The sequence below is a fragment of the Sturnus vulgaris genome, chromosome 5 (assembly GCF_052056855.1).
Source record: "Sturnus vulgaris isolate bStuVul1 chromosome 5, bStuVul1.hap1, whole genome shotgun sequence".
In the NCBI taxonomy this organism is placed as follows: domain Eukaryota; kingdom Metazoa; phylum Chordata; class Aves; order Passeriformes; family Sturnidae; genus Sturnus; species Sturnus vulgaris.
In genome coordinates, this window is record NC_142247.1 from 27233954 (window position 1) to 27261720 (window position 27767).

A 27767-nucleotide genomic window follows, 5' to 3' on the forward strand; every position below is an offset into this window, starting at 1 on the left:
GTTTAATTCCCTCTGCACCTTACAGAGCTCTGCATCTAACCAACAAACTAGGGAGCCACAAGCAAGCCACAGGAAAAGCCTCCTTCTCCTCCTCCAGCTGTTCTGCAGTACTTTGTAGGACTTAGCACAGACAGCCCTGGGGTGCTGCACTCAGGATGTCCTGTGCACAGGTGTAGTGGCAGTGGAATAAGGGGTCTGCCTTAATCCCTGTGCTCAAAGGCTTCTGCAGTGCAGCTTTGGTAGGCTTAGCCACTGCGATAGGGCATTTGAGGTAGGAACCAGACGCAGAATCATTTCATGGGTCAATCTCTTGTTTGTTTTATTTTTGGGTTTTGTGCCCTGCTGTGTCATCTCTGACTTGAACTTGTGATGTATGTGGCCCAGATGTTTTGAGCTGTCTGGGGAGGCTGGTTTGGTTTGCAAATGGAGGAAGCACGAGATGCAAATTGACAGAGGGCAGGATAATGGGTTCCCTTTCACCTTTCCCTTTCACCACCTGTATTGTGGACATACTGTGGTATGAGAACCCCTGCTCTGCAGCAGCATCTGAACTCAAAGGATATTCAAAATATCTAAGATGAAAGCTCAATTTGCCTAACAGGAAAATGAGGCTGTAGAGGCATGTCAGAGCCGCTGTCTTTACTGCAGGGAACAGGGTTGTGCTGTGGAAGATGCAATTTTATATCCATCTTTAGTGAGAAAGGATTTGAACATCTCCAGAAGCAGAATGTTACAGAGACCTGGAGGTTCAGCAAGGGGGACTAACATTTTTCTATTTTGTTCCCCTGAACCGTTGTGTGTGACACTAAACAATGAAGTGTTGCTTAGAGGTGAATTAGCTCCCATCTGCTGCAGGTTGAACCAAGACTTTGTATATGAAAATCTGTGCCTCAGCTTTGTCACTTCAGTCCCACTGCACACAGAGTTATGGATCTGGCTGTGAGGGGCTGCTGAGCTGCAGAGAATCCGACTGCAGAAGGACTGAACAACTTTTGCACCTACCCTGAAGAAGAGGAGCAGGCACTGCATGTGAGTGCATGTGAGTCTGCCTTGTCAGCACTGCTCCTGCTCTTGGCAGTGGCTGGGCAGTGCTGAGAGGCCTTTGACTGCCAGAACAAAGGGAAGAGACATCTCCCAGGCCATGCAGCCCTGGTGCTTTATGTATGCAGAGGTCAACCACCAGCACAGCAAGACAGGACTGAACTTCTTCCTTTCTTCTAAGGATCCTGCCAACTTTGAATAAAAAGTTTTTAAATTCTCTCAGATATTTCCCTGAATAACTGTCACAGGATGAACTTTATGGTGTCTAAGTCAGATCTCATCTCATGCACAGAAGTCCAGCATTGAGCTGGGCCTGAGTTCCCAGGATGGGGAGGAGATAGTAATGATTTAGAACATATGGTAGGAACCATTGTTCCCCTCATCATAAATGGTTGAAGAACGTGGCTGTCTGACATCTCTGTTCACAGAATCACAGAATGGGTCTGGTGGAAGGAACCACAGTGGGGTCATCTGGTCCAAGCTCCCTGCTCAAGCAGGGTCATCCCAAAGCACATGGCATGGGATTGTGTCCAAATAGTTGTTGAATATCTCCAGTGAGGGAGACTCCACAACCTCTCTGGGCAGTCTGTTCCAGTGTTCAGTCACCCACACCATAAAGAAGTTCTTCCTTATATTCAGATACAAAACTTTCTGTGCATAAATTTCTGACCATTGCCTCTTGTCCTGTTGCTTGGCACCACTGAGCAGAGCCTGGATCCATCCTCTTGACAAGCCCCCTTCAGATACTTACAGACAGTGATGAGGTCCTCTTTCAGTCATCTCTTCTTGAGGCTGAACAGACCCTGCTCCCTCAGCCATTCCTCATAAGAGAGATGCTCCAGTCCCTTAATCATCTTTGTTGTCCTCTGCTGGACTCACTCCATGTGTCTCTTGTGTTGTGGGGGCAAGGGGAGTTCATCTGGAAGGAAGTTAAACCAATAAATTGGGTAAAAATATTAGAAACAAACTCTCTCTTGCTGGTGGACAGATCACAGGACTTAGTCACTCTTAGTCACCTCCACACAGGATGTCTTCCTCTCAGTACCACAAATGGCAGCCCATGGGCTGGCAAAGACATGGGGACAGGAGGAGGAAATATTGTCTGAAGGATACAACTGGGACAGTGGTTTGCAGAACCGTGAAAGTGGAGGGCAAGGAAGAGTCAAAGGCTGTTTTGAGAGAAGGAGAGGACTTGCCCAAGGAGTGATGTGGCCAGCAACAGGTAAGGGTCAGTGAAGGAAGGTGCTGGGTGGATACCACAGAGAACTGATAATGGTGGAGAAGAGAACACAGAAGTGTTTTTCCTAAGGCTGTGAATCAAATACCTCTTTGACCTATTTTGGCTTAGTCACTAAAGAAACTTCAGAGGAACATTTTCAGTGGAAAAACCTGCAAAACCACAAGATGCACATTGAATAAGAGCATACTTGTTCTCTCATTTGAATTTCTCCTTTCTCTGCTAAAGTACCTGCAAATCCAGACAGACAGGCTAGTTGCATGATCTGTAAAGCACCAATTTTTTCCAGGTTACAGGAAAGGCCCATAGATAACTGCATCCCTGCCTGCATCAGGCCACCACTTCCAGTAGCTATGCAGAGCTGCCCTCTATCACAGCTGCAAACAGCTGGGGAGCTGTGTCCTCCTCCCCAAACACTCACCAGAGCTCAAGCCACTGAGTCCTCCATGGATCACAACAGCCCCTGGGAAACCCCACATCCTGTCCACATACAGGTTGAAATGCCAGCCCCATCCAGTCTCCAGCCTAAACACATGGGCTGTGTGACCACTCCAGGTTTCTCCCTATCCCTGTGTTATGAGTCTTAAATATTCTTCATGTCTCCCACCTTCCTCTCTTCCTAGGCCAGAGCCCACATTTCATCATCTTCTTAGGGATTAGTGTAATTCTATGCCACCCATGTCATGTATTGTGTATGTCTACATCACCAGCATTATTTCTTGCCTTTTACCTAGTAGATGAGGTACTGTGGGTGTTGCTATCTGTAACTTTTTCAGTCCAGCTTAATATAGCACATTATTACTTCTGTAGGTGCCAGAAGACATAGCATGGGTGCAGTCTGATTCCAGTTCCATTACTTGTGTGGACAACTGCAGACAAATGGGTATTCTAATCAGTTAGAATACTTCTAGTCAGAAGACAGGATGGGAACTTGCAGTTTTCTTGTTTTTTTTTCCTCTGTTATTGTTAATTGCTGGAACGGAATAGAATAATCACCTCAAGGAAAAAAAAATACTCATCTGTTTTCTGGTCCATGAAATTATAGAGGGTTGTATTCCTGAAAGATTGTGTTTTAAAATACAGGGATGTTATTTTCAATATAAATCTGTTGTGCTCAGAGTATTCTTTGGCATCTTGGAATTCAATGTGGGTGTTGATCCTGGATATATCATAACTTCCCATTGCAATCAAGACTTTATTTTCCTTGGCCAATTTTTTCTGTTCTTTGGCTGAGAAACAGAAGAGACAGACAGTAACTTATCCCAGACTGTTGATGAAGCCTGTAGGCAGAGCTGGAGACAGAGCCCAGATCTTCTGCATGCAGATCTCCTGAATGTATGCCATATGGCCACACTTTCTCTACACCTTCCCTCACTCTGTACTCCCAATGGCTATTTGCTTAAGTTGAAATGGCAGTATTTCACCATGAGTATCTTGTTTGGTTGCTTGTTTGGCATAGCTGAAGCTGAACAGATCTGGATTCTTGCTTTCCCTCTGTCTCTCGCTCCTTGCCCTTGAAACCTTTCCTCTTGGACAAACTGCTTTATTATTTTGGGGTCTGATGGTGAATGTGATTCCTTGCTACATTGATTTCTCCAAGCAGTTGCCATGCTTTCTTGGATCCCTGGGCATCCTGGGATTCAGACCTCATCTCGTAGCAACATTCTCAGGTATTTTGCTCTGTTGAGATACTAACAGTAGAGAAAATACTATGTTAAGCAGATATTAAGAAGATATATGTGTCATCAATATGAATAATTAGGAAATATTTAAATATGATTGTATTTAAAATATTTTATTACAAAGATATTAAGAAGGTATAGTGCATAATCAAGAAGTACAAGTGGCAGGTGAGAAGAAAATGTGAATGAGCCCTTGCTTGGTACATTTTAGTCATGGTAAGAGAGTAGCAGAAAGAAAGGTATTGTTAAAGTGAAAGGCAGTTTCTCATGCTATAACTGAGGTAGTAATGCTTTTATCAAATGATCAACAGTCTTTAAACGTTCATCAATCTTCTTTTCATGGACCTCTTCTTTCATTCGGGGATCTGGATGCTGCCATGGTTAATGGCTCTTTCAAGCATTTCCATCTTGCAGGTCTCCAGCATGGGAACAGCACATCTTTGGTGTCTCTGCTGTGACCAGATTGCTCGCTGCCACCGAGACACAAACCACTCTGGAAAGATGCACTGCTCCCACAGAGCAGCAGCCAGAAGCAGGGTGACCTGTTAAGGTTGTTCTCAGGATCCCAAACCAGGGTCTGTTCTTTCTGCCCTGCTATCTGCAAGCAGCATGGAGACTTGAGAGTACAAAGCTTTCCACAGGTTCCCTCTCAGTCTCTAGGACAGGGCTGGCTCTCACTGCACCCTCCTCCTTCCTGCTGCCTCCCTGTCTCTGTGTGAGTGATGGGTCCTCTGACCCTGGTATGATTTTTATTTCTCCTTTTGCCCATACCCATGCCCTGGAGGCAGCTCTGCCCCAAGCATAACACTGCTGCTCCCAGGAAAAAGTGCCTGCCTTATCGTTTGTGCCCTAGGCACTCCCTTTTAAAAAGAACAAATATCCTACGCAAAAGTGGAACAGAGAGAACCCACCAAGCACCCTCTGTCAGAGTGGTGATGAAGAAAGACTTAAGCAACACAAACAAATGGATTAGCATTTTGCCTGGGGGCCCTGTTGGAAGGTTTCTGTTTGGTCTCTGATATTTCAGTGGCCTCCTTGGCAAGTCTGGCTTTGTGATTTAGGACAATAAAACCCTTCTTCCTTTAACAATAAAGATAACTGCATCCAGAACATTTCAAACTTAAGAAACTGCTCTACCAGCATTTTACAAATAGGGTGGGATTCTTTCTTCGGCTGTAGCTATGGAAATGAGGTGGTCTGTGTGTCTGTTTGTCCTGTCCCCACTCTCAAATGATCAGGCACACCTGACAGTAGGGCAGTGGTCTCTAAGGTATTGTGGTGCTACTAGTTTTGTGAGACTATGTGTTGGGCAGAAGTGGAAAGTCCCAAAACTGCATGATTAGCTTTTTCATGTCAGGGGTACAGTAGCCTTGCTCATAACATGCCCTCACAGTCTTGCTGGGAACTGCTCCTTGCTCCTTGCCCATTGCCTTCAATGGTACCAATGTCCTCCAACTCACTTCAGTGCCACCTTCTTGAAAATTCATGCAGGATTGTTTACTTCAATATGGGCTGGGTTTATCTGAATGTCTGTCCTTATGCTGGAAATCCATCAATCATGCAAACCCAAAGCTCCTGAAGTAGTTGGCTTCTATTTCTAGCCATGACAATCAGCCAAAGACTTGGTGCTGCTTTATTTATGTTTAATTTACTAAATGTGTCTCTGTGAATTTCCCTGTGACAGACAACAGTGCAACATGTGTGGGAGGGGACTTGTTTCTGGACAAGCACCATCCTCTTCTGTTTCTCCCCAAGCTCCACCACCCACCTAGAGAAATCCCAGGGAACCCATTCCCCAGATCACTGACAAATGCAGCAGAAGCTCCCACTAAGAACAAGGACTAGGGACATTCCCGGGACCCAGTAGCTTTTCAGGGAGCTCACACAATTTGGCAGAATGAAGGACAGCCACCAGGCAGGCAGGGATAGGCAGGAAAACGCTTCAGCAGCAAGACATCAGGAACGTTTTTCTCAGGAGCAGCTTAAGGTAAACTTTGTGCCTCAATGCTAAGTTTTGCATGGAGGAGGGAGAAACCTGATCTGAGATTTCAGGTGCTTGCTGTCAGGCAGGAGAGAAGAAGCTAAAGCCAAGCTCTCAGCTGTCATGCCAGCCTTGCAGATCTCTCTTCTGTGGCAGTACAGAGCTCCTCATATCACTCCTACTGCTGCTTTACTGATGGTGTCCTTTTCTGGAAGTGCAAACTCAATGTAATAAATTATTTTCTTATGTTCTTACTTAAGATCTTCCCCGATAAGGCAATGACAGAGATTTCTGTTCAGCAATCCAGTGCCTGCACTAGAGGATGGGGACAGCAACATGTAATTGTTAGAGTGATAGCACAGAGAGCCTGGAGAGATCAGACAATGCAGAAGAGCTGCAGGGGCTGAAAAAGAGAGTGGACTTCGGAGGCCTGTGTATCATTTGTCATCACCAAGCCCCAGGCTTGGGAAGACCAGGCAGTGATAAGAGGGCCCTTGGCTGAGGGAGGTGCTCCTGCCAGACAGGCTCTTCTCCTGTGGAGGGCTGAGGACAGGCACATAATCACACATCTCTCCCTTCTGCAGCTTGCACAGCACTTGGCACAAACAGGACCTTAATCCTAATGAGATCCCTGGGCAACTCTGATGAAATGACTGTCTTGACTGCAGTCATTACTGTTCATTTCAGTTATACACTCAGGTCTCAAATAGACAAGGGTCTTTTTAGGAGATGGTGAGTATGTCTTGTTTATTGTGTAGTATTGTTATTTTATTTAATGGATTCTCCAGTAGGTTCGTTGGTTCCTCCTCCTGCTCACTACTGAAATGACCACCAAGAAAGACAATGACCTACCTCAAAGAGCTGAAGTAACAGACAGATGCTTGGCCAAGTAACATGGGGGAAGGTGTGTTCTGCAGATGTGCACAGATGTTTGCTGTACAATATGTGCACAGCAGAGATTCTCATTCAATGTCTGCTGTATGAAAATGATAACATGGTCACTAATCTTAGGCTTAGCCAGCCAGCAGGGTTGTAACTGCTTGTGTCCCCAGAGTGTGACTCATGCAGTGTATTTTCCTGATAAATGTACAGTAACATTTTCCAGTGAAGCCCTGGCTGTATGTAGGAGACAGTGAAAAGAAATCCTAAATAATACAATCCAATTGGTGCCAGGAAGTATTGTAAGCAGATCCTATTACTCGAACAGAGGGGAAAAAAACATTAGTTAAAGCTCAGGAAGGACAAAAGTGTCTTTGTTGGCAAAAGACTTTAAAGGAAGATTCTACTGTGGAAAATAGTAGAATGCAACTTCTCTGACTGATACCTGTTGCAGGTCATAGGTCTGTTCTTATGTGATTTTTGACATCTGTATTGTATCTTAAAATGACATCCTTTATTATGTAGGTAGACAAAAGAGGACAGATGATTTCAGCAGAGAAGACTCCAGTCAGCTTTTTCCAAGCAAATGAGGGGGAATATCGAATCCAAAATTGTTACCTCATGCCTGCAGCACTGGAGTCTTGCTCTTTTTCTTGTACACCTGCCCTGGTTTTCCTCACAGTGCCTGGCTAAAAGGAACATGAAACCAAATGGAAAGAGCTCTGAAAGAAACTTATTACCAAGCAGATGACTTCCAAAGCTGCAGAACAATTTGAGATGGGTTTGGATAAAGAGTTTTCCACACTGAGGACATCATAGGAAGTCTTTATACTGCCTTCTGATGCTTCGTTTTGTAGGGATTAGAGTTGCAATGTTGAAATAACAGAGGGCAATGCAAGACACTATAGAAAGGAAAGGTTATTTTATTTCAAACCACACTAATTTCACTCACTCACTCACTCACTCACTCACTCACTCACTCACTCACTCACTCACATTAACACCCTCATAACCACGTATTCATAGGCACCAGAAGGCGTTTGTTCATACTATTCCGTTTTCTTGCAGTCACATAGAAGATTCTATTAATGGGCTCTGGAGTTCTCGTTATGTCTCTGGTGTTTCTCTTAGTTTGGCCACCATGTGCTCATTTGAGATGCATCTTTTGCATCCTGCAGAAGTTGGCAGTAGCTGCTGTCTTTTTTGCCTCCTTTACATCCTTTACCACCTCTGAGTATCATTAGAACTCATCCTCCTTTGTCTCCTCATCTTAGAGCTCAGTCTTTTTCTTTATCTTAGCACCATCATCTCCAGAGATCGAATTTTTTTTTTTTTTATTAAGTCTTAGGTGTACTCTGCCCCTTGTTTTAGGACTTACCTGGTTTTAAACTGTGTTTTTCCCCCCCCCCCCCCAGTCTGGATAGCCAGAGGATTTGTGTCAATATGCTAATCCAGCTGCCATCAATATGGGTTGTTCTTGTATCCCTTCTTACGCCTTTCTTCCCAGTGCTTCCACACCCAGACCTCTTCTTTTTTTTTCCATTTATATTATTTTATTGTTTCTTTTATAATTTAATGAGAATTGCGACCACTAATGACAAAGACACTTCTGGCAGAGTGCTGGCTTTTGGAGTCCAGTGCCATTTTCGGAAGAAGGAAAAACTAATCTAAAATATCTGATTTATCACAGAATCATAGAATATACTGAGCCAGAAGGGATCCATCAGGATCATTGAGTCCAACTCATGACCCTGAGGAGAAAACCCCAGGAATCACACCCCAAGCCTGAGAACACTGTCCAGACATTTATTGAATTCCTTGTATCTTTCCTTCTCCTTTTAAAATTCTTTCCTGCTTTATGTGAACACATTTCTTTATAAAAATAATAATTTGCCAAGCTTAATACAAATAAATGATATATATGTATCCAAAAAGCATACAAACAGTGTGAAATTCATATTAAGGGGGGTCATCAAGTCAAATGATTTTACTATCATGTGATGTTAGGAACATTAATACAATTTGTAATTATGCACAAGAAGATAAGAGTAATCAGATTTCATGCTTCAATAAATAAGAATGCCTTTCTTCTTGCCACACACAGCATTTCACAATTAGCTTTGTATTGCATGTTTCCCTCCACTCCCTAGCATTCCTTTGTACTCTATCTGACATTAACAACAGAGGCCAAGACCAGGGGCTTGGTGCACCACAGAAAAAGTTATTTGCTTACTAAAGACAACATTTATGATCCTTTAGATACTGAACTGAGATAGAACAAAGAAACTGATAAAATACTAGAGGGATGCTTGTAAATACTTCAGTGGCCTCCTGCATTCAAGACAGACAGAAATAAATGTTTCAACCTGATCTTGGCTTCACAAGGGCTGGCAGATTTGGCATCTAAGATGCTATCCTAAGTATGTTGTTTAAAAAAAAAAGAAGCATTATTGTTATTTTTTTATTTACCAGATGGATAAGAAGAGTGAAACCACAGCTGCTTTCTTATCTCTTCTCATGTCTGTACAGGAAATAAGGCGGGTAAATCTCATCTGATCCCAAAGATTTATTCAGGTCAGGACATTTTTGTGTTCATGTGGTGAAGCAAGAGGGATGGGCGTGGAAAAAGAAGGGAGGTTTCTATTCCCTTTTCCCATAAGATTGCAACCCAGAAGCATTCTCTGTTTATATAGACAAAGCTTGAACATTTTGCTTGTCCCATTTTTCATAGGATTCTTGAAGTACAAGAAATGCAAGTTTCTTATATGGGTTATTTAATCCCTACACAAGAGCCTCTGCCAATTTTTTCAACATCCAAATAATATTAATATTATCCTGTCTCTTCCTTCCTTCCCAGACTGAAAGAGAAATATGCTGATCAGTGTATGTGGACATGTGTGGGTGGGTGGGGGTAAAGCCAAAGGAAGCAACAGAATTAGTTAGATCTTAGCCCCGAAATGTTTTGGTTTCTTTATTCAGTGAACTGAATGACCTTAGTCTGCCTTCTGTGGAATTTTAGTCTTCTCTGCCCATGAACTTCCTATTACCAGCCAAACACAGCTGGTTCTGGGAAGTCCTGGCCAAAGAGAGATAGTCAGTCTTTGAGGTAACTCAGTGATAGCCCACGGAGTGTGCTGAGCACTGGAGTTGAAGGCTTGAGCCAGGCTCACTTTTTTCCAACAAGCAGAACTGGAGAGCAGAGAGCTCCCATTAGGCTGTACTGCTGACTCCAAATGCTCCTGGATTCATAGCCAGACTGAGATTTTTCTAGGACACTGGTCTTTGTTTTGAAGCTTGATGGATTTTAGGGAGTAACTTGGAGGATCACAGCTGCATAGAGGTTGTGTCTTTGAATTTCAGTAGATTAAATTAAATTTAATTTTGCTACCACTAACAAAATACAGTGGCTAAAAATCTCCCCAGTTTACCTACCGACCAACCAACCAACACAGCTCACCAACTATAAACTTCTCTTTATGGTCATGATTAATGTAGAGACAGGCCCAAACTCTCTAAGTCAGAGCATGTGGAAGAAGAATTATCCTCTCACCTCTGAATTTGTCCAGGGAAGAAGGATCTGGGCCTTTTAATGGTGTTGATTTTCAGTCCTGCTCCTTTGCCCTGGGATACCGAGCAACACTTTGTTCCAGAGCCCAGAGTGGCATCCTTCAGGTTGGACATGCAGGTGTGCTCCATATCCATGGGCAGGAGAAAGGTACTGGAAGTTATTACATAAGATGGAAAGGGAAGCTTCTAAAGTGCCCAAAATGTTGGAGGAAGCATGAAAGAAAATAGCTATAAGATGGTGTGGGAGCTTTCCCACCCACAGAAGACTGACACTATCTGTGAGCTTCAGATACCAGTTTTTACAACAGTCCTAAGACTACACATTGATCCACATTGTTAGAACCAATATGTATTTTCACACTGGAAACTTCTATTTTTTGCAGAAAGTTGTAATAGTCGGGGCAAAATTTTCCTCTGGGGAAAGGTCAAGACAGATTTCAAAGATATGTATTTAAATACTTTTGAAGAAAAAAACTCCACCACTTACTTGTTATGGAATTCCTCTTTTTTTCCCATTCCATCATGGAAGTGGAAATTAGTCACTGCTGTTATTTTGAAAAAAAATGTTTCATTGATATGAAACTAGACTTTCCTGTTTATGTGCTCCCCCCTTCTTTTAATCTTTGGAAATTTTTAAATCTAGTTTTGAAATGTTTTTTTCACAGGTTCAACTAGCATTTGAACTAGTTTAAGTTTTAATTTTGAGCACTGAGTGAGTTTGCTGCCAGAGCTAACACACATTCAGATATGTATATCAAGTTCTTTAAATGCCTGAAATGTGTTCTGTTTATTTTTATTTCATAGTCTTTTGACTAGCTTCTGTGTTTAAAAAACATCTCCCTTTCTAAAGCTTAGTGTCAGTATGCTAGTTTTCAGCACGATTTATTCCATGGGGTTGTTGACTTTAATTATATTGTGGATACTCAAACACTCTTACTTAGTGGCTCAATTATTCTTGCTTCTTGGATCAGTTCCTAGGTATTACTTAGGACTAAATGGAAAAGTAAAAATAAAGTCTTGTTTTCTCATGTGCTGTAGAACTAGTTGTTCTAAGACACTCTTGTTTATCATGTTGAGAAATCTCTTCATAAGCCATAGACCATGTGGTGGTTGACTAACTTACACCCTGAAACACAGAAGCAAATATGAAAAGGACTGTCCAGATTGGCAAGTCCAATTACTTTATACTCTGGGCAACTTGGGTTTGGAAACTCTGCTTTGTTGAAGAGCTGATAGGGTTTATTCCCTTACTGGAGTGCTCAGCAACTCTGCTGAAGCCTTCCTAGCATGAGCTGGGCACTCATTAAAGGAGACATATATGTGAATCATGGTTTTAAGGCAAAGGCTGGAAATGGGACTTGTCCTAATCATGAGAGCTGTGGACTGTGAAACAGCCCCTAGGGGGTACTGGAAACAAAACCTGACTGCTAGTCCATTGTCCTGCTGGAAAAGCCTTGAGGTCAATGCAGGGATGGAGAGACTTAGCAATTCCCACAGGCTATAGTGAAAAGATTTGTCATTTTGTCATATTGTCTTCTTAGTCCTCATCTATAGCATTTCCCACCAGAATTATTCCATGAAGGGGGTGACCTGGGCCATGCAGAAGAATCCTGCTGAGGTCTCCCTGGTAACTTATCCAGTGGCATCAACAGATGCCCATGTCTGCTGGCACATTCTCAGTAGACATCTCAGAATCAGTATTCTGTTCTTGCCTTCTTGGTTCTTGATTGTTGGTTTATAGTTCTTCCTTTTGTTCCCCATTTACTTCTACCTTACGAGCTTTTAATTTACAGCAGGATTCTTATTGCTAATCTCAATGGCAGACCTTTCCTTTGCCTTTGCATATTCTGTTCCTCTTAATGCAGATTTAAAGGTCATCCTTTTCTTCCTGCTCTCAGACTTCCTTTTCACTGCTGTTGCCTTCTTGCTTTGCGTTATTGACAAGATTCTTCAAGAAGCATTCATTTTTTAATTAAGAGAAGTAAAGTGAAGTGAAGCAAAACTAGTCCCAAGAGAAATTCAATTGTTAATTTCTCATAATTTCTCCTTTCCACTGCTTAAGATTTTGCCCTGTTTGTCTGGTTCCTTACTATTTTGCCGTTTTGGTTTTAATGCCCATTTTCTCCTGCTTAACTAAGAGTTTGCCAGATGGCACTGAGGCAAATGATTTACCAGTATCTAGGTAGATGAGGGTGACCAAATCTGATTTCTTTCAGAGCTCAGCATGTCATAGGGCTGAAAACTTAGATGACCCTGAAGGGTGGTGGACAAGGACAAGAAACGCCCTCCTGTTTGCACTACTTTTCAAAGGTGGTTCCTGATCATGTGCACTTTGCCTTGAGGACAGTTCAAGATTGCTGTCCTCAGGCTCTGAGGATGAACAGCTGCTTGTACAAGGACACAAGTAACATGGTACCTCACTGCCACAGTCAAGCCTTACCTTTCCCCAAACTCATAGAGCACTGTAGGAGCTAAAGATAAAACCCTTGGACAGGAGGTGCTCACTGTCCTCTGTCCAAACAGTGGTGGCTTTTTATCTCAATGGATATGCCATCATTTTCATTTTGGGCCAGAAGCCCAAAGCCCAGTTGAGCAGTGCCATGTCCTGGGCTGCCCAACACTGCTGTGAGTCCAATGTGAGCAGAGGGTGCATCTCAGGGGTTTGGGTTTGTGTGAGCCAGCTCTTGGCCTCGTAGCGTGTGTCACTTTTGGGGATTTTGGAGCTGACACCTTTGTTATGTGACTTTTCAGTCTGATATTAGCCTGACATTAAGAGGGGATTAGTTGTAAAAGCAGCGTGAAATGAGATGGGAGAAGGCTCCTGGCCCACCTTTCCCTGTGGAAGAACAGGTGTCCTGTCTAGCACTGGAGCTTGAGATAGAGCACAGCCAGAAAAGGAGGGAGTGAAAGGCAGGGGGGTTCTTGCAACATAGAAGGAGACTGGAGCTTGTTCTCATATCTCTGTCCACTCACTGCTCCCAGGCACAGAAAGGCAACCTGGATGTGGCTGTGTCCCCACTAGCCGCTGTGTGTGCTCTGGCTCTCCCTTTTGGCTCAGTTCTTTGATGTTGCTGGCTTCCGGGCGGTGGGCAGAAGGTGGTTCTGATGGTAGCCTGGGGGTGGATCAAGAGTGGGAGAGGGGAGGAGTCACTGATCCGTGCTAATAAATAAAAGGTCCTTCTTCTTCGGTCCAGGGTCCAAGACGCCAGGAGAGCTGCCCCCTGAGACGAGCTGCAGACTGGCAGGGAAGCAACAGCTTAGTGAGTATGCAGGGACTGCCTTGCTTTTCCTGGACAGCTGCTTATTATTATTGCCTTACTGGTGCTTCACCACTGTAAAATGTTAGGAGTGTTTGCTACAGCGTGTATAGTGTTGTGATTTTCCACTCCAGCTGCAGACACATCAATGCTGCTTTTCTGATCCCTCCTTTATTTGTGAGTCTACAGAGATTTCTCTGGCTTGTGCAGATTTGTCTTAGCTCCTTTCTGTATTTCTAACCAATGGATGCTTCAAGACAGCAGAGGGATTTGGCTCACTGTGCTGCATAGTATGTTACCCCCAGGGCAGCCCACTGTTCTTGAGTAGGGGAGATGTGTGCTGGGAAAGTATGGAGTGCAGGGGGAGTATAAAGGAATATTTGTGCAAGAGGAAGCATTCCCCGAAGGAGGTTTGTTGGGCTGTGTAGCTGGCATGTTCATTCATCCCTTGAAAAATGTATTACTTCTGTGGTGAAAAATGAAACATTTGGGTTAAAGTGGTGTTTGTGGCTGTTCTCCTGTGGTTAATGGCAGGGTATGCTCCAGGCATTCTGGGACCAGAGTCCTCTGAAATGGGAGCAGAGTATTCTAGGAAGCAGAAAGCTCTGCCCTGAGTGAAGACAGATAAAGAGGGTTTGGCTGGAAAGCGTGTTGGAATTTACCACTGGGCAGCTTCACTTTCATTCCAAAGTACACCCAGCATCTTCCTCTCTGTGCCCTTCTGCTTTCCCACTCGGGTTCGTTCTCCAGCCTCTCCCTCATGTTTTCCTCTCTTAGCAGCTACTGTACAAGACATTTGAGAAACCTATAAAATCCACATTCAACAATGGGGCCAAAACTTCCAAGTTCTAAGAAATGAAAAGGATCCCAGAACGGAGAATTTCCTTAAAGAGACTGGAGTGGCAGAGCGCAGAGTGGCAGCAGCAAAGTCTCAGTTCCCCTTTGACCTCCTTGTGTCTATAGCAAACTTAAGGCTTTTTCCCAAGTTTTCCTCCTCATTTCAGGCTAAGCACTGAACAGTCAAGAAGTGGATGTGTATGGGGGAGCCCTGATGGTGCAGGATTGAGCTGTTCTCCACATGGGGTGGGCTAACAGGGATGAAGAACAATTTTTTCTCTTTGGTCTGAAGCTGGAGTCCCTGGTCAGTTTTTCTTCCTGAGACAGGAGACTTCAGGAAAGGATCATGGGTTTGGCATTGAGAGGGTAAATTACAATTACTAAAATACTTTTTCCAATTAATTTTGCTCCTCACTGATGAAGTGTTAGGCCCTAGCTACATGTCCTTGTAGTTCTTGGCTGTGTAACCTTCAGTGTGGCTTCACAGATTGGCCTCTGAAGGTGACAGCAGTGACAACAGCACAGTGGTTTGGGGAGAATGGTCTGCACCCAGAGTGCATTCACTTTGTATCCTGTCAGTGAGAAATCCTGATACCTGCACATACACGTAGACAAAACAGGCAGTAGTCACAGCTTGGATGAGACATAAGAATAGTTCCTGTGCCCTAGGTTCATCCCCAGGCAGTGTGTGGGGTCTCAGCCCCATCACTGCCACTGAGGGAGGGCTGGCAGGCAGTGGGTACCCACCCTCCCTCCCTATTTTGCCTCTAGCAAACTCTTTCCTTTTCACCCAGCAGGGATAGCCATCTCTGTAAGTCCTTTTCTCTTTCACTGCTTTCTACTGTTCCAAGAATTGGAGAATGGAACACCCGATGTTTTGTCCATCTCTGCTGCCCATGGTATTGGATCTAAAGTCTTTCAGGTGTTAAAAGGCAAGGTAATTCTCCCTGGGTGCTGCTGTCATCTCAATGCAAAAATCATGATCCCGCCAGCAGAGAGATTCTTTCAGGTTGTCATTCCTGAAGCAATAAGGTAGGAGATGAAAAGGGACAGCAAGGTTGTATTCCTCCTCTGGTAGCTGGCATTGCAGCATTGCAGCAGAGGCCAGCTGGAGAGAGGGGCACTGAGTGGGACAGGAACGTTTGAAGCCTCTTGCTCCATGTCTCCATCGGCAAAGCTGACAGAAGAGTTTGGGCTGGTTGTATCCAGACAGGGTATGATGAGAGCAAAGACAGCAGATCAGAGGAAAAATCAGAAAAACAAACATTTCTATTTGGGATCAACACACACCTCTGCCTTTGGGCCCCTGGCAGCCTGTGAAATTCCTTCCATTTGCCTAGGCCAGCTTTTCTGAGTGTGGAGTGCTAGTGATATGTTTGCCTCTGGATTATGTCCCCCAGCTCTGAACTATGATGTGAAGGGGGCATGCCCCTTCCTTCCCAAAACCTAATCCAGTCTGCTAATAGAGGATGTTTTGTAATAGCTCCAAGAAGAGTGTGTACCAGCTAGCTGTCACCTTGCCCAGGCTCTTTCACAGCTCTTTCATAGCTCTGTTTTCATAATAAACATTCCACTGCTAATTTTGCAGTCAGCCCAGGATCTCCAGCTATCTTCAGTGAGAAGAGAGCAAAACACAGTGAGAAATTCCTCCTTGCACTGGCACAATGCGCACACTTGTCATCCTCTCGCTCCTGGCTGTCTTGGTGATGGCTGCCACTTGCTATGGTAGGTGACCTTTATTACTGGGTAGAATGAAAACTCCAAACCTGTTGACATTTATGGGTCTGTTCAGATGTTTGTTATTTAACTTTGTGTCTTATTTGCCCTTAACTTGATCTCTTGCCTGCTTTCCTGCCCTTGTGTCAGGTCCTCCTAACCCTGATCCAGAGCTTCTATCTCCAGTCATTGGAATTCATGGTCCAGGATGCTTCAACCCCTTTCTCTCTGTTCCAGCTCACCTCACTGCTCTTCTTTTTGTCCCTTTGTTGTCTGGACTATGATAAGAGTGCTAATTCTTAATTATTCTCTGCTAATTGGAAGATTTCACTTCTTCCTGTTGTAATATCATCCCTGTTTTCCTGTGAGGCACACAGTTCCATATTGGTAGAATTAAGATACTGCTTCATGCAAGAGTCAAGTGCATTTCACTGTGGTAATCCATTCTCTAAGAACACATGTAAGCTTTGAAGGTAAATTGGTATCCATCCACTGTAGTTTCAGGAGCAGAAGGTGAGGAGCTGTGCTGGAGAATCAGGCTGGATGACCAAGCATGAGTCTGGAAGCACTAATTAAATCACCAGGTAGCTCTGTATTAGACTCCTGAGCTCTTTAAACTCCTCATATAAATTCTAGGTCACACCACTGATCCCTTTCTCTTCCTTTTAAACAAGTACCTTAAAACCTGGTTTCTCTGATTTTATGTGTGTTCTATTGATCTGTGGTATATGAAATACTGGATCCCATCAGTACAGTGCCATAATACACGTTTCATTCTTTCTTTCCACAGAGTCCCATGAGAGCATGGAGTCCCATGAGTATCTCAGTAAGAGACTGCTTTACTCTTTTATTGAATTTGAAGAGTGCTACGGACATGTCCAAGATCACTTACTTGTAGTCTTACTAGGGATAAAATAGGTAGAACCACTGAGCCCAGGGAAATTGAATCTACTGAGTGATGGAGTTTTAGAATGAAAAGGGAGAGAGTTAAAAGAAGACTTCACATGTTTTGGCACAAACTCATACCACCATTTTGCACAGAATATAAAGGGAATTGGAAAACAAAATTTGAAAACAGAGCTGAGGTCTCTGTTATGTGTACCAAAACCAGGTTAACTGACACTAGAAAAAGGAAAATTGCTCAAAAAACTCTGGGATGAGCATGGAAAGAGACACTGTAGAAGCTATCATAATTTATTCTCCTCCAAGAACAAGGAGAGCCTTTCTCTAAGCACCTTGGAAGCAGGCAGGGAGTGTGAATAGGAGGGCTCCTTTGGCTGGAAGAGGGAGAGAGAGTGTCACAGGAAAAGCATGAAAAGGGTGGAGAGTCTCACTTTGGAGCAAGCAATATCCTGGAGAGGTTAAAGAACAGGTGAATCAAAACTAAAAAAGAAATCAGGACATCTGGAAGAAGAACTTCACAAAGCAGATAATCAGAAACACAAAGGCACATGTGGAAGTCAGTATCTATGACGTCCACAGACTCCTGAACTCTGCAATAGGACTGTGATGTTTCTCAAAACAGTCAGAAGGGACTTTCAGGCCCCTCAGTCCAAAACTGCCAAACAAACTTCTCAATGACTGCCTAACCTTGGAGGCAGAGAGTGTTACTGAGGCCCTTCCTATGTGCAATTTCACAATTCTTGTAGCTCTTCTGAGAGTGCTCAGATGTCCCATGGTCTGTGTAGCTTGGTGCCTATGTCTTCTGGGCCAAGCTCCACTCACTCAGAGGGCTGTGGCAGCAAAAATCACAGTAACATTGCCCTGGGTGATTTGAATAACAGCAGAACAAGAGCAGCATGGGCACTTCTGTACAGATTGCACCAGCCACTGAGAGAGCCTGTACATGAACCAGCCAAGGGACAGGAGGAGATATTAAAAGGTCCTGGATTTCATTGTAGATGGGAGGGCAGACAAGGAGGCTGTTACAAAGGAGGAAGCTAGCTTTTGTTGAAATCTGGCTTTGAAGAAGTGCCATTCTGAATAACCCCTTGCCTTCTCAGATCCCTTCCTCAACAGGCGAAGGGCCAATGACTTCATACAGGCTGACACGAGACTAAGAGCCATCACTCAGGAGAGGTATGCCATGGCCTCGGGATGCTGGGGCTGAGAGTGGGAAGAGATTCCTCCTTGCCAAGCACAGGCTGGTAGCAGGGGTGACAGCCATGATGACTTGTCAGGAGCCTCAGTCTCTTTTTTAATGTGAGGTACCATTTAAGTCCCTAGTCCCAGGCAAAGCAAGAGTTCAGATAACAGAGAGCAGGTCCTTTGATTTGGAGACATGTCACATGCTGAGAAGACTGATTAATTTTTCAGAAGGAAGCACCAACAGAAGACGAGAGAATGAGTGTGGGATGGTCTGAAAGAAAGCTCAGTTTGAAACCTTATTCTAGTCCTCAGATCTCATACAGAACTTGCATGACCTTTTCTAAATCGAAGGACCATCTGAGGGCCTCCTTGCCTCACCTATAAAATACAGAAATAACCAATTTAATGCCTTATTCAAGGCTTGTGAAAATAAAGATTGAAGTACAGAAATCATCTCTTAATCTCTCAGGCATGAGGCAAACCTCCTCAGTACCAGGTGACCCCTCTACAGAATATTTCAGGTCTTTTTTCTATATATATGTTTGAGAAGGAGCAGAAGAGCTGAAGAGAGCAGGCTGGGGAAGGCTGCAAAGGAAGGACCATTCCTTAAGTTGAGGCAGGAACCATTCCCCTCTCTCCACCACCTTACTTAGCCCCTAAATAAAAGGTTGCCTGAGGAGGCAAAACATTCCTGCTGTAGTCATGTCCCTCCCTGGGTATGGTAAACAGAAGCTGGTGTGCTGTAGCTGGATGATGGACTCTGATGGAGGATCCTTAATCCCAGTGGGGAGTTTGGGGACAGGAAAGGGCTGTAGACAGGTATTTAAGATGATAGCACTTACCCCTCTTCTCTCCTCCCTTTACAGGATCAGGGAGCGCAGTAAGGCATCCCAGGAGTATCAGAGGGAGCTCTGTGAGGATTACCACCCTTGTGAAATGTATGCCTTTCGCCATGGCTACCCTGCTGCTTACAAGCACTATTTTGGGGGGAGGAGGAGGACTAAGTAAAGGATGACCTGTCCCCACCCTGGTACCTGGAGTCCAGGGTATCCTCCCCAAAATCGCAATGGCTCTGAAACATACTCAGTTGCTTGTATCCTGTATGTTATCCTGCCTGCTGCTTCTCTCCCATGTAGCCATGGATTCCTACACTGTGTTAATTAGTGCTGAGCTGATGTAGCAGAGATCACAGAGAGTTCAGGATGTGGGTGTTTACTACAAAATAAATTGCTAGTTTGATACTATCTTCTCATGACTCACAGTATTTTGGGAGGGGGGTATGCAATTTTCCATGAAGGAACTGAATGCATTCTGTTGCAGATTATGGGGAAAAACATCATTATCTTGCAAGCATACGGCCTTGGAAGAATCTATAATGCTCTTGCTCCAGGTTCTACAAGTGGCTTCTTTCAGAGGTCACTGGACAGTTTCAGCTTTCAGTCTTAAGATGTCCAAAAACAGTGGGGTGTTCAGAATGCAGATGCAATTTCTGAAAATCAAATCTTTCCTCAGGTGGGGAAACAAAATCCAGAAGGCACCTATTTAAAATCTTAAAACAAAGTTAAGATTGGTGACAGAAAAAGCCAGTGAATTGTCTCTTATTTATCCAGCTACCATCACGTCCTGATGTTAGGTGCTCCTTTAGAAAGGAGTGTGAGGTCCAGACTTGTATTTCCTTTTGCAATCCCCTTTCAAAACCCTTCCACTTGAAACTACTCTGGTAGCACTTGAAAGCTGCAAAAGTCAAAGCTGGAGAGGGGCTTCTGGTGGTAAATACACAGAAAAAAGAAATCAGTGTTTGGGGTCAGGCCCAACTTTGTTCACATAGAACAAAATTGAAAATTTCATTTTACTGTTCACAAATCGTTTGAAATCAAGATGTGGCTTGACCCTGTGCACAAGTTACTGAGCAGTTCCTGAACCTCTAAGGAGTGAGCATGGCTGCATTCTGCTCACCATCACCAGGGCCTGTCCCCAGGCCAAAAGGCACCAGTGCTAACATGTCCAAGAATTCAGTGCTGCTCTGGGCTTGACAGCAGCCGCAGCAGCTGGGTCACCCCCTGGTGTGATTTGTGTAGGAGACATAACATCTATCTCAGCTCAACACAGATGGTTTCAACATTCACATTTCCAGGCTTTCACAGGCACCTGCAAATCATAGAAGTTGGAAAGATTCATGGCATGCAATCAAAGTCTATGATGTATAAAATATCAAATTGTTGACTAATCTGTGAAATTAAGTCTGGAGCCAAATCCACCTGGCCCGTTAGAAACATGCATCTCCTTCCAAAACATGCTTCAAGGTTTTGCCAGCTTTGGAACTGAATTTTAGAAAGAAATGTGATTCATTTATTGAAAACACTTCTGATGGGAAACTCCACCCTGACAATTGCTAAAGTTTTGTTCAGAGCAAAAAGTTAGAGAGAAATGATTTTAAGGTAAAAACCTGTACAGATTAGATATATTTGCACACACTTGTTCTCTATGTTCTCAATTAAGTGAATCTTGTGATCACCAACTGAAGCAAACTCACATATCCTAAAATCAACAAGTATGCAGTGCTTGGGTTTGACTTGACACTGTGACACCACCACAATAGAAGGCACAGGGTCTAGTGTTGTCTGGGTCTGTGTCCAGAAATATCCAGTGATTCCAATTCCCAGTTAACCAGTATAAATAATGAATAATACCAGAGATTTCTGTGGGATTTTATTAGTGTAAGCAACAACCAAACATATTTAAGAGACTATATGCTGGTTAGAAAGCTTGGGAAAACATGGAAGGATAAATAAAGCTGTTTGGATTACTAGAATTGTACATTTATATATTTATATTATTTCAAGTATTCATCTGTAAGCATAACTTTCTTAGAATACTTATTATTTTTAGATGTTTATTTACTTTTTGACTGTTGCTCTTTTGCTGCAATAATATACATACAAGACCTTTTGCTGGACGTCATTAGTATATATATTCAGCTTTCCTGGACTGTAGAAAAGTTAAGAGGGACAAAAGTTTATTTTAATCCTGAAAATTCTCTAAGTTAAAAGACAGTGTTTCTAAGAATTGGAAAAATCCCTAATGGCTCTGAGTTTCCTTGGGAGCCTCCAAAACTTTACTTCTTTAATCCTGTACATGGGTATGAGAGGACTGGATATGAGATGGAGAAAGATTATGATTATGCCTCTGCTACCAGAAAGAATGAGCACACTTGATTAAAAAAAAAAACAAAACAAAAAACCCCAACTGCTATAGCTTGGTCACTTGGTCTGTTCAGCCAGGAGGAGACTTCATTGCAGTGTACAGCATCCCCCTAAGGGGCAGTGGAGGGGCAGCACTGATCTCTGCTCTCTGGTGATCAGTGACAGGACCCAAGGGAATGGCCCGAAGTTGTGTCAGGGGAGGTTTAGGCTGGATATCAGGAAAAGGTTCTTCACCCAGAGGGTGTTTAGGCACTGAACAGCTCCCCAGGGAAGTGGTCACAGCACCAAGGCTGACAGAGTTCAAGAAGCATTTGGACAATGCTCTGAGGCACATGGTGTGAATCTTGAGGTGTTCTGTGCAGGGCCAGGAGCTGGACTTGATGATCCTTGAGGGTCCCTTCCAGCTCAGCTTATTCTGTGGTTCCTATGCTGTTTGTGGGACATGCCTTTGGTAACTTGGAGAGGGGGTTTGAGGAGTGTGGGGTTATTGACACATAGCCCATGCAAGACTCTTGTTGTACCAAGTAACTTTAGCTACTCGGGTTCTGAAGAGTAAAACACTTTTGGAGTCTAACTGTTTATTTGACTCTGAAACAAGAGAAGTCAAAATAAAGCTTCTAAATTATGAAGACTTCTAGGAGGAAAATATAAAGATCTTCCCTCAAACTAACTTCCAAAGTTCCTAAAAGTATAAAAATCTCATCTCTTTGAAACTATTTGGTGAAACTGTGAAACTCTCTGAAAAACTACTGTGTTTGCCCTGTGCAAGCTGATTTACAGATTTCTTTACCCTCAGGGTAATGAGTCAAGGTGGGGTGGAGGAAAAGGTCACCATTGTGTTCAGTCTCATTTGAGAAATTCCACATGAGAGAGCCCCATCATGGGAAAAGAATTGCTCTACTTCAGTGTGTGCTGGTCTCTCCCCTGGCTTTCCAGCATGACTGAATGACTTTCAAGTCTGTAAGAAAAATGATTTTTTAAATCCAGTTGTTTTTCTTCAACATCCCCATTCAAAACCCCAGATAAAATCTTCTGGAAATGCCCCGAGTCATGTGATGGATGCCAAAATGACTGCCAGGACCCAGTATCTCCTGGCCCAAAGAACGGGCTTTGTTTTGGAGTGCAGACACAGGAACGCAAGCCAGATCCCTGATCTCTCCAAGAAATCACAGGATATAAACTGCTGCCCAAAAGCAAGCCCCGGAGAACTTCAAAAACCTCCAGGAAAGCTCTGAGGTTAGGGAGACCAGTGCAGCCAAAGAAGACATGAGGAGTCTGCTGGCACTGCTGATCGTGACTCTGGCCCTGGCAGCACTCTGCTGCTGTGAGAAAGGTAAGGGGACATCTTCCCAGGAAGGCTCTCAGAGAGCTGCTGAGCCCTGAGCTTGCTGTCAGCCTCCCTCCAGTCTGGGAGAGACACAGAGCTTTGGGGGGAGGAGATGCAGTCTCCTGAGACCAGTCATTGCACAGCTTCAGATCTCTGTTGGACAGAGTCATGGATGAAAGAGGGCTTGGGAACAGAGACCCCCATCTTTTTATGGCATTTTCTTCCATTGGTCAACACCCACTCAGCCTCACTTCAATGGCATATTGAATTTCAGCAGAGAATTTGAGTATTTTAATATGTTTAAGATTTCAACTGGTTTATCGTTTAGTCTCCCTCTAAATGATGAGTGTTAATAAAACCATTTTGGGAAAAACAGACCTATGTAAAGGGGGAGGGGGGGACTGGATTGTGCCAGTCAGTGATGGGATTCAGTTACAGAGGAGGATGACTCACAAGCATAGAAGAACTCACTAGCAGACTCCTTTCTATCTGTCTGTCTGTCTGTTTGTCTTCCAGATGCCAAAGAACCCTCAGGATCTCTCAGTGCTGACAGTGAGTATATCATTCTGACTGATGCTCAGCTCCATTCTCCTTCATCTGCCTTCTTTCTTCCCTTTGATAGGTTCAAGGGCTGATCAAGAACCATGCTGAGTCCCTCTCTAACTCTTCCCTTTTCACTCCCTAAGTCAGCAGTCCCTGAGGTGCAGGAGCATGTGCAGCAAGCAGAGCAGGTGACATGAGGGCAGCCAGTGTCCCTGCACCAGCAAGGCTAGCATTGCCTGGTGCCGCAGGCTGCATCTCCACACGCCCTGAGCAGTGCTCTGGCAAGGCGTGAGTGATGCAGGTTGTCAGCAGCTGGATGCATCTGCCTTCTGTGAAACGGGGTTGTGTTGGTGGAGTCCCCCTGCTCTGACCTGGCTTCAGAGACCTGTCCAGAGTGACTGCTGCATCCCCAGGCTGTTCTGAGAGCAGAAGCTGCCCACATCAATGGGTTGTGATATCCCTTCCAAGTCCTGCAACAAGGAAACCCTGAAAGTGAGGGGCTTCCTTGGCTGCTGCCAAGCTGCAGTCCCTCCTGTCAGGTCACCTGGGATGCTGGATTTGCACACCTTGGGTTGTTCACAGCTTTTGCAGCAAGCTGATCCTGGCAGAAATCTGTATGGAAAATCCTTTTTGTTCTCTCGCATGTCTCCTTCCTCACACTTCAAAGGATAACATTGCTGCTGAGGAGCATGAAAGCTGGTATTTTTCCACTGAGCCAATACAAACACAGATTGGGAAAGAGGAAAAAAAATGTAAATACTGTTCAGGGAAAGGTGGTAGTTTCTGACAACTCATTAACTGGCAGTTTCTGTGTAGTCAGTATTTTGATCCAAACCAAACTTCAGTTTGCTGGGGATGGGATACCTCTCACCTCCAAAGAGAAACACAGCCAAACACTCCATGATGATGAGGGAAGGGACAAACCTCACCATCTCCCCACAGGCAGAGGTCTTAGAATTTTTTTTCCCTCAGAGACAGCAACAATTTGCCAGTTTCCATGCTGAAATGTGTGTTGGTATGCAGCTGCCTGTGTTGCTGCTGTGCCAGCACCTCTGCTGTTGTGAGACCATGCCATGGAGTGAGGTTGTGCTGTGCTGAGCCCTGGCTCGGGCTGGGAAGTGGCTGCACCTGGGCTTTGTGGGGTCCTTCACAGCACCATGGTGTTTGCACAACGACAAATCAAGGGAGCAAAGAAGCAGCTCTGCAGACATGACGTGTTCATGGAGAGCAGGGGCAAATGCTTTCATGGCTGAAACACTTCCTATGTTCTCCAGATCCCGAATGCTGGGGTCTTTGCATATCTTGGGTGTATTTCTCACTGGTTTACTGTCACTATTTATATACTTCACTTTTCACAGAACTCTGTACATGTGAGCACTGGTATTTCTGTGCACTGCCTGTTGCTCATGGCTCATTGGAGGTGCTTCAAGGTCTTCTGGTTTGTATCCCACATCATTCTCAGTCTGTGTCAAGACACAGAAAGGAAGCCAAGACTCTAAAATTAAGTAGGCCAGGAAGAGAGGGTGCCATTCTCCTAATTTTCTTCTTATTCATATTTTATGCCTTCGGCACATTTGCTGCAGACTCAGATTATGCTATGTGATAAGGACATTGAGTTTGTGACAGAAAAAGCCCTTGCTTCATGGAGATGTGAAGGCTGCAGTGAGGAGGGAGCTTTGAGTGTACAGTGGGATGGGGAGAGATGAATGAGCCATTAGGATGGTTTGTGGCAGTCATTTGCTTGTGAAGAAAGTAGATTCTGATTTTCAGAGGTTAGGCTGGTCTGTGTGTTTCAGTGTTGCAGCTCTAACCCACTGTGTTCTCCCTTGGCAGGCATCAAGATCAAAAAAGAAGTTGCCAATGCCTTTGTGAAGAGGAAGAAGAGATCCAGCCCTTACGAATGGTAACAACTCAGGAGCTGGGCTGAGAGCTGGACTCAGGACCTGCTCTGAAAAGGGGTTGGGAAAGCCATAGGGCATGACAAGGCATTATTCTGTTGTACAGCTATGTTATTACCTTCATGTATTGAAGGAAAAAGGCTGTAGGAGACATTCAGTGATGGAAAAATGGTTCTTTTTTCATTAAAATCCATTTGAAGGCTCATAGCTGGATTCTAGTATTCCTCCCAGGGAGAAAGACAGCACTAACTGTGCTAGCCATGGACACAATGGGATACAAGTTAGAAGCTGCTCCACCCTGCAGGGTCTTTTTTAGGATAATGAGAATCAATTTTTAGGATAATGAGGATCATAGAGCCTTGGTCATTGCTGGGTCTGGTTTCCCACAAAGGAAGCACAGCTTTGTTGCAGCAATAAAGCTAGATCAGATTGGCTTTTCTTTCTGAAGCTGTAGAATGTATATTTACTTGTGCAGAAAGTAGACACAAAGATTTGGAGAAATCCTAGCTATTTGAGAATTTTCAGGTAATTCAAGGATGTTCTTAATGTATTTCCTGGAAGAGCTTGTTAAGTTACTGTTTTTATTACAAGTAACAACTCATGGGATACTGGTGAGATTTCTGTGGTGGTGTGTACAGTCTTCAGGAAAGATTAACCAAAGAAGAGGAACTGACAGTGATATCCAAAGTGTACAGCTGAAACTAAAAAATTTGGGCTTTCTTAGCCTGGCAAAAAAGAAAAAAAAAAGCTACAAGGGATAGTGCTCCTGTCTACAACAGAAGTGAGGATAATTAGAGAAAAGTGTTTAAGCTAAAAGAAAATAATGGCTAGTGGGAAAAATGAAGGTAAGCAGGAAATAATAAATATATCATTAAATAAATAACAACAACAAAAAAATATTCCTGGGTAGTTGGAGTATGAGATTGAAGACAAAAAAGCCCACCCCCAAATCCTTACAGCTTCTGTGGTATCCTTTGCTGATAAAACCTCAAGAGCAGTTGATTTAAGTTGGGTTCAATCCCGTGTTTCTCAGCATTGATCAAGTAGCCTATCCCTGTATAAACACATATTTAACTCAGCATGACCAGTCCTCTGTGGGGTCACCCTGGAGGATCACTTCTTTCGTGTCAGTGTCAGATGTGTGAACTGTCTCCAAATGTATTGGCTGAAACTGCAGGATGGCATCTCTGCCTTTGTCTCCTCCAGGTACTTCGAGTATTACAAAAGTCCGCTGGAGCAGATGCATGAGCGCTGTGAGAACTACCCCCCCTGTGACTACCTCTCTGACCAAGTAGGGTTTGCCCTGGCCTACAACCGCTTCTTTGGGAGATACTGAGCATGGGAAGGTCTCTCTACTCCTTTGGCTTGGAATACACGTTGTGGTTGGGAAGGAGGGAAGGAAAACATCTGGACTGGCATCTCCTTCTGTTGTCTCCCTAACCAGCTGGAACAGCAAGGCAGGGATTATCCCACTTGTTGAGTTTCCATTAACTTTCTTCCTTTCATCAATAAAAATTCTCTTCAGACATCTTTTGTGGTATTTTGAGCTTCACCAGAAGACTGTCTTAATTCCTTCCACCTGAATCCCCAGCACACAATAAGTGAGAAATGGTGATTAGTTTCAAGAAAACCACTGCATGCCTTAGAAATATCACTAGATCTCTTATCCTCTTCTGCAAAACACAGGAGGATTATCGAAGACGATTATCACAATGTGTGTAAATGTGGTGGATCTGATCCTGGGATGTGAAGAAGGAAGAACACCTGTCTCCTGTTCCAATTAGTGGGAAAGTTCAGTATTTTCATGTAGTATAATCACATTAAATATGCATCACAGTAAGATAATTTTGTAAAGATAGAAGTGTGCAAATACTCTTGCATAGATAGCAATCAGCTTCTGGTACACTCTTCTGATTACTCTGTCATAAAGTTTGCCTGTATAGCAACAATAAATAAAACCCAAGAGGTGTGTTTAAGAAGTCCTTTTAGATGAGCCCTTGCATTTGTGTGCTGCTTTCCATGACTGTAAAAAAAAGACCTCGAATTCGCTTGTTTTTTTTTTTTTGTTTTTTTTTTTTTTTTTTTGGTTTGGTTTGCTTTTTCTTTCCAGCCAGCTTCTACTGAAACTAAAAATACCCAGCAGAACCAAAAAAGCCCCTCTTCTCCTCTATTGCTTTTGCATTTATACTTGAAACTAAAAGCATCTAAACAGTTAAAATAAATTTTAAAAAAATAAGAAAAGAAAGCTATACATATGAAATAAAAAAAAAAAAAAATTGGTTCAAGGACGGATTGGGCAGTGTTTTGTTTATTCAAGACAATTGGTAGCTGTATATATAATGTATATTAATTTTTATATACATATTGTCTTTCCTCTGCACTACTTCATTCTGTCCTCTGGTATTAATATTATACCTTAGCAACTTTCTGCATAACCTTCCTAATATAGTCTGTCAGCTTTCTTCCCTGAGAGCTGGCTCACACCTCCAAGGACAGGGACTGCTGATGCTC

The 27767-nt window shown here is 43.7% G+C and overlaps 2 protein-coding genes across 2 annotated transcripts; both read left to right on the forward strand.

Moving 5' to 3' along the window:
* Positions 1-13525: 13525 nt before the first annotated feature.
* Positions 13526-19529, forward strand: MGP (matrix Gla protein). The gene is made up of 5 exons (XM_014892459.2): positions 13526-13647; positions 16070-16206; positions 16988-17023; positions 18201-18276; positions 19152-19529. The coding sequence occupies exons 2-5, from the start codon at positions 16146-16148 to the stop codon at positions 19291-19293; spliced, it is 315 nt and encodes a 104-aa protein (XP_014747945.1). The 5' UTR covers positions 13526-13647; positions 16070-16145; the 3' UTR covers positions 19294-19529.
* Positions 19530-22417: 2888 nt separating this feature from the next.
* LOC106863111 (osteocalcin-like) lies at positions 22418-27235 on the forward strand. Its single transcript, XM_014892460.2, has 4 exons — positions 22418-22821; positions 23332-23367; positions 25192-25261; positions 26463-27235. Exons 1-4 carry the CDS (start codon positions 22755-22757, stop codon positions 26590-26592), a joined length of 303 nt encoding a protein of 100 aa, XP_014747946.1. The 5' UTR covers positions 22418-22754; the 3' UTR covers positions 26593-27235.
* The last annotated feature ends 532 nt before the right edge of the window (positions 27236-27767 follow it).